This window comes from Nelumbo lutea, chromosome 8 (genome assembly GCF_056320005.1).
Source record: "Nelumbo lutea isolate HS-2025 chromosome 8, American lotus-T2T, whole genome shotgun sequence".
Taxonomy (NCBI): domain Eukaryota; kingdom Viridiplantae; phylum Streptophyta; class Magnoliopsida; order Proteales; family Nelumbonaceae; genus Nelumbo; species Nelumbo lutea.
In genome coordinates, this window is record NC_142691.1 from 1,623,829 (window position 1) to 1,636,499 (window position 12,671).

The window sequence follows — 12,671 nt, forward strand, 5'->3', positions numbered from 1 at the left end:
CTTCTTTTTCCTCGGAGCCAAATAAATAAATAAATAATCAGCTGGCTCTTGTAAACTTACAGTCATGACTCATGAGGTAAAACAATTAGGCTGTGTTTGGAAACAATTAGGTTTCCCCACCTTTTCCTACTTTCCTTCAAACCAAAGAAAGTCTTAGCGAAAACGAGAGAAAAGAAAAATGGGTGAGAAAAAAAATTTGAAACGACTATACCGTCGTCATAAAATGGTCAAGTTCCCCCAATAATCACTCATCTCTATATAAACTAGAAACTAGGAAGTAAAAAGTACACATATATCCATAACAAACGGGGAACAAAGTTGAAAGAAAACAGAAAACAAAAAGCAAAACAAGAGTTGACGTATGATTGGAACAAGGAAGATTGGGATATAAACGGTAAAAAAAAAAGTGTCTACTGGTAGTACATGAGTTGCTGGGCCGCAGCAACATTCTGAAAGCCTCCATCATAAATCGCCTGACTTGCTCCAGCTGCACCCATTCCCATAGCTGCCTGCTTGAGTGCATGCTGACCCTGGGGGTGCATCAGTGCCTGGGCACCAGCCATCTTGCTCATTGCCAACTGTCTCTCGTAGGCCAAAAGCTCAGCTTGTGAAAGGCCTGACATAGGCAAAGGACCACCAGTAGGTGGGGGCAGCGGAGTTGAGATTGTCCCGGGTGGAGTGGGTTTACTACCCCACGAGCACTGCAGCATTAGAGAAGAACAACCATGTCGCAATCAATTGACAGTTTTCACCATCAACAAATGAGAGAGAGAGAGAGTGTGTGTGTGTGTGTTGTGTTGAATTATATCGTTAATTAATGCAAAGAAAGCTAGGAACCTGCCTTAATTGGCTTGCCATAGATGATGCGGCCATTGCCGATTTGAATGGCCAGAGCTGCTTCAGCATGGGTACTATATCTGACAAAACCAAAGCCCTTGTCTCTTTGAACCCTGACTTCTTCTATCACTCCAGCACCAAGGGCATGAAAATGCCTGTGGAGATCAAGTTGGGTAACCTGCATATTGTGTAATTGAGAACAGAAGATAAGTAATAATAAAATGATAGAATGAAATATAGAAATTTTAACTCAAGATTGTCCCCAAGGAATTCACCAAATCAAGGCATTCCCTTGATCCATGCATTCTTGATATAAATAATAGTTCAAATTCAGGGTCCAGAGGCAGGAAAAAAAAGAAAACAGATCACAGCATAACTATCAAGTTGGCTTCAAATTTCCAAGTTTGAGCATTTAATGTTACAAAGAGTGGATCAGAAACCATCACTCCATGGATCCCCATGAGATCTTTGAGACCAAAAATTAGCAATTCAGCATGATAAGATACATCTTCCAGAGAAGTTGGGCACAAAACAACCAAGTACATTGACCATGGTCCAGATTCATGGTTTGTGCAAGATTCTGGTTCAAGTTTCTTGGGGATTTTTTCCCAAGAAATAGAATAAAGCATATTAGTAGAAAATAATTAAAAGGTGCGACTCTTGTGTCTGTAGATTTGTTAGGCAGGAACCACTAAGACATGGTTTTTCTATCAATAAATCACTGAGACATGGGTTTCATGATCTTGTACATAAAGGGACACTATCCAATGATGGCCCCTGCTATCCAGTGTGTTGACTGTTGAGAAGTGTAGACTGGACAATGACCCAACCTTCGGTATTTTTTTGCACGTAGGTGGGTGCTCCCAGGCTCAAATCCCTGGTCAGCCCATGATTTTGCCATCATACAAAGCCAAGCCTCCTCACCATGTCAACTTATATGTGCAATGCCTTCTATTTTCTTTTTGATTGGTCTGTATACGTACAGTGCATTAAAGGACCAACCTAGTATTCAGACACTAGATTTTCCCTGCCAGATACTACATCCCATGATGGACCAAATACTAAGAACGTATCTCTGATATTCAAGATATAGTTAATCAGCATAGCACTATTGTTTCCCCAAACTACAGCTATCCATTTGTCCATTTTTTTTATCAATTATCCTTTTATGTCAATTGGCCAGCAATCATAATCTGTGTAACCCTAGAGAAAACTAGTCCTAGGTTGCCCTGATATATAGAGGCCGGAGGTTGGTCAATGGCCAAACTGCAGTCTGCATGGCAATGGCATTGTGCCATATCTGTGGCACCAATTGAGAGAAGCTAGGACATTGGAAGCCAATCTGAGTTGCACATTCAAGTGGATACCAAGGTCTGTAAAAGCTTGCTGTAGTGTGGATGAGAGTGAATAGAAGGGAATTGGAAAGGTACTCCAGGTACAAGTGCATCAATTGCTAAGGTGTTGGCTCTGACTTCAGTTTTTGTCAGTTAGCTTCTGCTTGTTAACCACCTCCAATTTATTAGGTGATGGTTTTTTTTTTTTTTATCAGTATTAGGAATGATGAGTATTGCATATTATTTTATTATCATCAAGTAATAATATTAGTTAGAATGGATGAAAAATGGTATTGTTATGAAAATTGCAGAAGAGGAAGATTTGAACTGTCATTGCTGAACCAGGACAGACTGACCCTCAATGGATTCTTAAGATACATCAACGTAAGATATACTTTTCTATCTTTTAACATGCTAATGTACAAGATCAATGCCATTTTTCATATCAAATGTTTCTTGGTAACAAAGGCAGCATTTTTCAGGTAACACGCATTAGAATTCAAAAAAAAAAGAACTAATTTAATAGTATAAATTTTTCCATATACATGTCTATAAATCCAAGTTTTCTCGTCTTGCCAAATCAGACTTTTGGACAAGCACTGGATACCAACTCCCATGTCCATGTCCATAGAACAATTAAGGCTCTTTTTTTCTTTGCAACACGAAACTGAATCAAATAAAAATTTTGCACCCAGTTCAGTTTTGCATCTGTTTGTTTGCAACTATGATTTTAACCCCTACCTGATACAAAATTTGTACTTTTGTCTCATTTGCACTCACTAGCAGAGCAAATCTTGCATTCCAAAAACTGAAGCAACATTCGCACCACTTTCCTCATACCTCAACTCTCTCATATTAAATGGGAACCACATTGTGCTTCCCACCACTCTCCTAAACATACAACCATCCTATCTCTATTCACTTTCATATAAAGCAGGGAAAAATATACATTTAAAATAGAATTTACACTCAGCCTGTATGCAATCTTAAATATTTACACCAGTCCAAATGAAGGTAACACACAAGGAGGATGGTATTACCTCAGGAGAGAGGTTGCCTACGTAAACAGTGGTGTATTGAGGATTATTCTCAGGGCCATCATCAGTTGTTGTCTCTTGACCATCTTCTGCACAAGAGGAAAATGAACATCAGTAACCACCACAAACAGCTAAAATACTGGAGGCAGGACTACTCAGAAATCCATGCATTTAAAACATGAAACTCATAAAAAGAATTAAGAAATGCACCACAGCAGGATCAACAATATGTAGGCTAATAGAGTAAAGACCTCTTCAACAATTTCCTCATAGCAAAAAAAATTGACATTGAAATTACACATTTCTGGCCACCTTGTGGGTGGGGGATAAGGTGATGACCTATTCCAAACCCAAAATAAGGTAAAATTTTGAAGCTTTAGGCAAATATAAATAATATATAAAATAATTTAAATTCAATGTATTATATCAGAAACTTCATCTTGTTAGGGAGAAAAGATAAATAAACTTTGAGTCCTTTAAAAGTTCCTTAACATGACATAAACCAACCTGATGTTCCATTTGTCAACTCCACCACACTTTTGGCATCTGAGTTCTGCTTGTCATCATTAGCACCAGCACCTTTTGTTGCCCAGTTACAACGTATCTGTCTACTTCCAAGCCATTTTCCTGCCCAATTAAATTACTCAATCAATATAGCCAAAGCAATAAATATCAAACAATCATGGCTGTATGAAGCGTCAGAGAAAATCATGGCTCATGCTGTTTTACAATTACCTATAATTACCTAATAATTTGTTTTCTATCTAAAATTCAATGTAAGATATTCCAACCTCAAATGGGATCAAATGATGGTTGAGAAAATATTTATATATTTCTTCCGATTATTAGGTAATTATAAAACAGCATGCAGCCATAGAGATCTATACAAAAATATTCCTTGATGAGTTTAAAGAATGAACATTGTTAGATTCTACAATTTCCAGACAACCAAGATGGAGAAAAGCCAAAACTTTAAAGAACGAATATTGTTACCTTACATGGAACTAACTTAAATAAATACTACAACCAGTTCTTTTATCCTTTTTTTTTCTATTTTTGCAAATAAATTTTGCATCAGTATAGCAATTCTTTTTGTCCTTTGAAGCTTTGACTACATTGGCACCATAATTTTCAGTGAAGCAAGAGGCTTTGCTCCTGTTAATTGATCAATGTAATTTGGCAAGAGATGTAGCTTGAACATTCCATAATTTAAGGGATGGTACATTCGTAAATATAGGTGCTTTGGAGTTTTTGCCTGGGCAAACCGCAATGAGAATAATGTGAAGGGTCACCACAGCTTTGTCTAAAGAGTAAAGACAAGAAAATGCCAAAAAAAAATGTTCCAAAGCTTTTTTTATTTTAACAAGGAGAGAACATTGTTTTACGGTGACCAGTAGTAGACCAAAGGGATGAGACAACAAAAATGCCAGAGATTTGTTGAATTTGTTACTATAAAAACCACAAGATCCAATACGAATGCCATTGCAGTATACTAAATTGTCATAGGTTCCCCATCATTAGGCCTATCTAACCTATCAAAAAAGAAATCATCATCCCTATCTTAACAAGTACTGCAAGTCATTTCCTAGAAATCCCACTTAGAAGGGTTTATCAGCAAAATATTGACTGATGCTCTTTATTAACACAAGCACATCATTTAAGGTAAGTAGCAGATCAGTGCTTCTAGCATAATTCAGGATAAGCCAAACAGGTCGACTAGATGAAGGCATGATAATAAATACAGTCGAAGATTTAGACATTCTCCATGTATCAGCTATGAAGACACTTGAATTAAAGGGGGGCCCTTAGTTCTCATCAAACAGATGACAAAGGCAATTTACATCAGCCCTCAAAGAGGGGGCAAGATTATGTAAGAGTGAACCCTTGTTCCATTAGGTTACACAAATTTTCAGCTCAATGAATTCCAATATCAATGACTCCAATAAACAGCTTTGCTGTAATAAATCTTGAAGAGTCAACATCACTGGGGCATCACATAGATAAATTGATTAAGTACAATCCGTTTGGTACAGCAGTTCCATGCTTGTACACGACTCAGCAGTTCCATGCTTGTACTCAACAGTTACCATTATACTGTAATACTATGTTTTTTTGCTAATAAAGGACAAATAAAAGTTTAGAAAGTTGTTAGCTGATTTATAGAAATAGAGAAAATAATTATAGATCCCAAAACTGCTGCTATTAAGCTATTAAGGTCACTTTATCATTAATTATTAAAAAATAGATCAAATTATGACAGAGAGAAAAATGCATCAATTATACAACACAAGCAATAGTAAAACCTTATCATTGAGAAACAATTCCATAATAACTCCCATAGCTTAGATATGAATACCAGATTTCACCCACAATCAAACAATGGTTGGCATGCATTAAGATAGGTGAAAGGATAAGATAGCAATGCCTCCTTCCATTTCTAGAAAGGACTAAGATAGCAATTTCAAGTTTGTTTTATAGGGAATGTAAATTTATCTGTTAATTCCTGACTAATTCAAGTTGAATAAAGGTGGTTTTGTGAATTGTCTTGTTTTGCCAAAACCATTAGCATAAAAACATAGCTTTCCATTAAAGCAGCAGTTTATTTCTTCTTTTTCTGCTGATGAATTTTGTTTCATACTAAATGAAAACCTTCAAAAGGATTACTTGTGGGTTGCTGCAAGAAAAAAATAACCACCCAATTCCATCTCCCATAGATTCCTAGGACTCGACTTCATGAAGACTTGCTAATCCTGACAAGTTACTTGATTTTAAGTTCCTGGACACCCCTACATCAAACAGTATACATATGTCCCTAGCAACCAGTTCACAAATATAAAGGTAAAGTCAAATAATAACATTGCAAAAATTGGCCTCCAATGCATGATGGCGTGTTAATATTCAGGATAAAATTTAAAAAGGAAAAAATTGACATGTCAGATCTTTCCTTACCAGTTAAATCATTAATCGCACTTTGTGCATCCTGGACAATTAACAGAAAGATGGGTAACATGATGAGAAATCATAATAGCGCAAAGGATAAGTAAAAATGATTTGAGCTCACAAAAGATCATTAAAATTAAAATTAAGAGAAATGAAACCATCAACCTGTTGGTTCCGGAAAGAGACAAATCCAAACCCTCGGGAACGCCCAGTCTTTTGATCCCACATAACCCTTGCATCTCTGAAACCACCACAATTTTTAGTTCATCTCAGCAATTATAAACTGAAAAATGTGAATTACTAATTCATCTCCAGTATTCTTTGTAAGTCCGGATCTGGTGCAGTCCTAGACAATCAAAAATAACTAACTGAAGCAACAGAAAAGCATAGGCTAAATGGAACTTACGAGCAACTTGGGTAAACAGAGAAGCATGCAAACAAGGTAGCATCAGTAACCTCGGGGCTAAGATCACCAACAAATATATTGTAATGACCTGCAGAACATGGGTAACGAAGTCAAGCGGTGCCCCGTGGGAGTAGAAGGAAGGTCAATGAATGAGTTTGGAGCACATGCATGATAAAGATTGATAACCTGAAGTGTCCTCTCTCTGACTACTAGCATATGCCCAATTAACTTTAATGGGTTGCCCAAACCTGTCAATTACAGAGTTAGATACCAGATGCATGAACAAAGCAAAGGTAAAAGGAAATCCAATAGGGTGCAACTTACAGATGCCTTCCATTAAGAGTCAAAATGGCAAGTGCAGCTGATCTGCGATCAAAGTAGTCAATGAAACCATAGGATGACTGCAAACAGAGAGCACAAGCCACAAGGCATCAATATGATGACATCCCAATCAGAACCGAAAAATCATTTAACTAGCAAACTGGGAGACGCAAGCAGTACATTATCCGCATTAGAGTTTATCAATAAATACCAAGTTCATTGCTTTTCCAATGTGAAGGCAATCAAATGGTAATAGATGCTTCCTAGGCATTTTAAGGGGAAGACGATTCAATAGATGGTGAGGTATGCAGCAAAAAATGAAAAGCTGACCTTCTCTTTCCTAATAAGTTTGCATCCTTCAAGTGGGCCAGCACTTGAGAATACCTCCTGAAGAAGTGGTTCTGTAACTTGCGTATGAATATTACCCACATACCTGCATTTTCTCGAAAGAAGGGAAGGAAAAACTTTAAGCTAAAGTATACTGAGTTAAAAATCTAATAATTTAAATCAAAGGCTCTGACAGACAACTAAAAACATTGTGTTCCTAATTTGTGAAGTACAATGGCTGGTGCATAAGCATTACAAAAATGAAAGAACAGTTGTAAAATAAAATGAAAGAAAAAGAATTTGAAACTTGGAAAGAAAACAAAAATAAATAAATAAAGAAAATGCTTCCAATGATACTCACACACTGCGGCATGTACTTGAATCAAACCCAGGAGGCAAATTTCCACTTGGAATTGGCTCTATCTGCAAAATAGAAATATTATAAAACAAGAAAAGTAAAGAGGACCATTAACAAAGAAAATCTAATTAATCATAAAGATCTCAGAACAAATAATATACATGACCTAATTTTGAAAAGCATCCACAAATAGAAACAAAAGAAATCTTAACAAGACACCTAGGATATCCAAAAAGGAAATGTGACTCTTCACTTCCCAGCTTTATTCAAGAAAGCTTCCAATAATAGTTAAATAGTAACTGACTCTTCCAGAACATATTTGCCAAGATCAAGAAAAAAGGACAAAAAAGTCCAAAGAACTGACGCCTATGAAAGTTCTGCTCGGTTCCGTTTGCTTTTATTTGTGCATCGTTAACAGCCAGAGTGTCAGAGTAGGTTCTTATTATTCTTTCTATTATAAATAAATACACGAACGTATCTACTGTATGTTTCAGAGAACTAGATAAGGGATGTTCTCTGGTGCCTATTTTCTTTAGGAAGACAAAATCGGTAATATTGTGTTTTCTTGAATTATCGTTTTTATTAATGAATAAAAAATTGTTACCAATACCGTTTTTACATTGCTTGTGAAGAATATAATATTTCTCCTGCACTTAAAATCGTGGTACCATAAACTTCTGCTCAGAATCAGAAACTCTGAAAGACCTGGTTCCTCCAATTAACTCAAAATTTCAGAATAATTAATATAAAGAACCTTTTCCTGAGATTTATAGAAGGGAGTTCAGGAAAAGGGGAAACTTAGAGATATTGGTATTTCAGAAAGAACTGCAGCAGCTTACGAGATAAGTCCTTAAAGATACACACTGGCTTTTTTAAGGGAACCTGAGGTGAGCACCTCGCAAGGCGTTGGTACTCTTTGTTTACCAATTAATCGTAACCAATAACCAACCAAGTGTATAAATTAAGTAGATTTTATTTGAAAAAGTATGACCAGACCATATTGCTCCAGTTTTTACATACATGACACAACACTTTCCGGCTAATCCCAAAGGAAGACGAGTAGAAACACACAACCTGCAACATCCCTAAAATGCCTTTTTAAGAGGTATTGGTTCCATAGCCATTTATGAGAACATATCCACTAAATAATTGGATATGGAATTCATCCAAATTTCAATATACCCCATACTCATATCGAAACGTAAACAAATCCTAACGAAACAAAGCCGTACGAGAAAAAGGCAACTTGAAGACCAAAAGGCGGCTCAAAGCCAAAACCCTAGCTGTGAAACTTCTGACCATCGAGACAGCATGACAGAAAAAAAAAATCCATAAAATGGAAGGAGGAATTAATCAAATCAAAATTAAAACGATCGGGTAAAACGAAGGGAATAACTAAGAAGCAAAGAATAAATAGTACCTGAGGAGGAGCTAAAAGGCCAGGATGATAAAGAGATTGCTGCTGCTGCTGAAGAAGAGCTTGCTGCATCAGCGCCTGCTGCTGCTTCAGCCTCTGCTGCATTTTGTTCGAAAGAATTGAAGTGGAGGAGAGACTTCTAGGGTTAGGGTTCGAGGAGAGAAGAAGAAGAAAAGAGTGAAAAGAAAAGAAAAGAAAAGAAAAGAAAAGAACAAAAAAACAAACCCTCGAAAATGAGGGAAGAAATGGAAAGTTAAAAGCCTCGAAAAGGGGATCATAGACACCCCAGTGTGAGCTTTTATAGCGGGAGAGCAATAAATGATGTAATCCTGATGATTCTACAAACTACAGTTCAGACTTCAACTCCCTTCCAAAATCTCGGATTTAATCGCCAAAATCTCAACGATATTTTGGTCGGAACGGACAATCAAGCCACTGTGATTTTTAGCTATTGTTTAAGTTGTGTTTGGCATCAATGCTATATATAAAGCACCGCTTTTTCGGAAAACGGTAACATCATATTTCCATCGGCAGAAATGACCTTCAAACTGAGAAAATGTCAAATTTAACATTTTCCCAAATCATGCCTTTCTTCATTTCCAATAAATGGTTTGTGGCACCGTTTTTTATGAACAAACGATTCCAAATATGTAACCATTTTTTTGAGCACCGATTTTTCCCATGCGGCACTGATGTGTCATTGTTTTCTAGAGCAACAACGTCGATGCCAAACAATGTCTAAGTAAGTGTTTGGCATCGGTGTTGGACACATTGCATCGTTTTCTCATAAAAAACGGTATTAAGCATGTGAAGAGAAAATTATGCTTATTTTTTTGTTTGGAACCAATAATGTCACATAGGCGTTTCTAGGAAAACAATACTAGTTTTGTTTGGTACTAATGCTAGTAGCAACATTTTCAACATTGATCTACATTATCCAACGTCTAAGATGATGTCACATCATTGCATTGTTGACAAATGACAATAATGCACTGTTTCTCAGAAAACGTTTTATTTGGTGTTGCTTTAGGCCACACTTTCTCGATCTCCAAGGCATGGTCTATAATGACATCTTTTTTCTAAAAAATAATAGTACTAAACAAGAGGGCATTGTTTGAATCACCTCTTTCTCTAATGTAGCAGCTACGTGGTGTTGATTTCTGAGAAAATGACATCGATGCCAAAAACCCACCAAGTAGTTGTTTGAAACCATTGCCGTTTCTAAAAAAATGATACCATGTTTGAAATTTGTTATTTAAATATGCCTAATACCTAGTTATGCATTAGGCATAAATTTGAAATTCAGTGGATTTAGAAAATGCTCTTTTTTAGAGGTTTCTCTTTTTAATAATAGTGGGAAAATATATGACGTAGAAAATATATGGTATGGAAAGAGTTTTGACAAATCAAAAGTCATCCATGAATTTTGATAAATAACACTATATTCGCTAACACGTTTATGATTCTAGTTTATTGGTCAAATTGTTTTTCGGATATCATATATTTTCCATATCATAGTCAAACCCAATAATAGTGTGCTGACATGGCATTAAAAATAGCCTATGTGGCACAAACAACAATGGTACTAAATAGAAAATAAAAATGAAAAAATGTTTTTCTAAGAAAATGGCATGCAAATGTAACATCGTTTTCTCAAAAAATGCCTCTCAACAAACAACAATAGTACCTATGAACCTTCATTTGAAATAAAACACCCCCTAGACTATCACTTTGCAACAAATACCCCTAACCTTAAGTTACATAACACAATACATTAAATTACCAAAATGCCCACCTAAATTATCTTTTAGGCTGCGTTTATCTTCGATATAAATTATACCTCAATGGATTCCAACACCAATAGGTTTAAAATGAGTGGACGTTGGAACTTTTTAAAGTCTTGTAATTGATGTAGTATTTACATCGATTATTGATGGCTGGTCACAAAGTTTACATCCACTTCCGATGTAATATTAATGTACACTCCATCCAAATTAATGAAAATACGAATTGGGAGTAGAGTGATACACCATCCGCACTTATATAATTTTATTTATATAAAGTATATGAATATATAAATTATTTATATAATTTAATTGTTGCATATATAAACTATATAAGATATTTAAATATTTTACATATTATATATAAGAATTAAATAATCGATTGAATTTGGATATTTATCGAATCAAATTAGGTCATATCCGAATTCGAACCTGATTAGAAAATTCAATTTGATATCCGATAGATATTAAAAATTAATGTTTAAATTCAAGTCTGATTAATTATTCGAATATTCAATTTGATTCGAATTTGACTAATTAATTATTTTAGGTAACTAATAAATATATAAAATAAATATTTTATTTATATAATTTAGTTGTTACATATATAAATTATATAAGACATTTAAATATCTTATATATTACCATATATTATATATAAGAATTAAATAATCGATTGAATTCATATATTTATCGAATCAAATTAGGTCATATCCAAATTCAACCGATTAAATATTCAAATTATCCGAATTTGATTCAATTATATTGAATCTCGAATTCAAAATTGAATTTTTGAATACCGTTGACACCCCTACACTTGAGAGAAGGGGGCTACGAGAAATGAGATTTCAAATCTCATATCTCTAAGATATTTGAGAGAGAGAGAGAGAGAGAGAGAGAGAGAGAGAGAGAGGTGTAGTGAGATTTGTCATTTTCATTACCATTGTTAGTCATGACAGTTGCTACTCATGATCTCATTGCCAATGTTGGTCACAATCACTACCTTAAACTCTTCTTCCAACATGTTAGGGGTTTGGTTCTCAGGTTGAACGGTCTGACCATTCGAGCTGAATGGATGGCCCATTCTAACAAAAAAATAAAGAAAAAAAAATGGTCAAACTGTTGAACGGTTCGACCACCTGGGTCAATAGTTTATTGACCAAAATGGAGGTGACCGGTTCCCGATTTTTTCGATCCGACAGTCTGGTCTGGTATGGTTTTGAAAACCATGCCACTAACCAAAAAACGGTGGCCAAAATGATTCGATCTTTGAATTTATTTTTAAAACATTGTTATATAGGCTCAATTTGGAAGGAGTACAAATACAAATTTATACTACTTTAAAAAGTATGAATGACTTCAAGAATATTTCTGGAACTTCTAAGGATGATATTGACCTTTCTACATTTAAATTGAATGATAAAAAATGATGGCAAATAGGGTAATCGGTTATTGATATTAAATGAGTTGAAAATAGGTAATTTAAAGATATTCAATGCATTCAATTCTCTATCATTAAATCCAACATTTAAGTTATTAACTTGCATTCATGTTCATTGAATCATATATTTAAGTCATTTTTATTTCTTATCATCATTAAGTTCTATTAATTAAATCCATACTTAATAAATTAATAATTCAAATAACATAAAAACTTATACTTTTAAAATCTACCCAACAAAAATAGTATTTTCATCTAAATGGTGGTAATAAATTAAATCATTTTGGGTCAAATGGGTTAATCCATGTTGTCATGATTAAATAATAAAAGTAAAAAATAGATAAAATGAAAAAAAATATATAAATAACAAAATTGGGAACATTTTTAACATACATATTAAACAATAATAAGTATGATAAATAAGAAATGTTTTTATTAATGATGAAAATGGAATGTAAAATTCAAAACC

The 12,671-nt window shown here is 34.8% G+C and overlaps 1 protein-coding gene across 4 annotated transcripts; it reads right to left on the reverse strand.

The window, feature by feature from the left end:
- Positions 1 to 232: 232 nt before the first annotated feature.
- On the reverse strand, positions 233 to 9,434 carry UBP1B (oligouridylate binding protein 1B). Of its 4 annotated transcripts, none has more exons than XM_088957412.1 (12): positions 8,981 to 9,434; positions 7,564 to 7,625; positions 7,206 to 7,308; positions 6,879 to 6,955; positions 6,741 to 6,802; positions 6,555 to 6,642; positions 6,314 to 6,389; positions 6,158 to 6,188; positions 3,716 to 3,835; positions 3,212 to 3,294; positions 842 to 1,015; positions 233 to 701 (listed from the first exon to the last, which is right to left on the reverse strand). In XM_088957412.1, exons 1-12 carry the CDS (start codon positions 9,080 to 9,082, stop codon positions 411 to 413), a joined length of 1,269 nt encoding a protein of 422 aa, XP_088813538.1. In that variant the 5' UTR covers positions 9,083 to 9,434; the 3' UTR covers positions 233 to 410. The 4 variants fall into 4 exon arrangements, with proteins under 4 accessions (XP_088813538.1, XP_088813537.1, XP_088813536.1 ...); XM_088957411.1 differs by having other exon boundaries at positions 3,212 to 3,297; XM_088957410.1 differs by having other exon boundaries at positions 6,723 to 6,802.
- Between the last annotated feature and the right edge of the window lie 3,237 nt (positions 9,435 to 12,671).

What these genes read in the sequence shown, in the direction of transcription:
- UBP1B (XM_088957408.1), bottom strand. Translation starts at nt 9,082, where the DNA reads ATGCAGCAGAGGCTGAAGCAGCAGCAGGCGCTGATGCAGCAAGCTCTT. An exon ending in ACTCTTAATGGAAGGCATCT is followed by an intron (nt 6,803 to 6,878) that starts GTAAGTTGCACC and finishes TGTAATTGACAG; the next exon opens with GTTTGGGCAACCCATTAAAG. An exon ending in TGCGATTAATGATTTAACTG is followed by an intron (nt 3,836 to 6,157) that starts GTAAGGAAAGAT and finishes TTAATTGGGCAG; the next exon opens with GAAAATGGCTTGGAAGTAGA.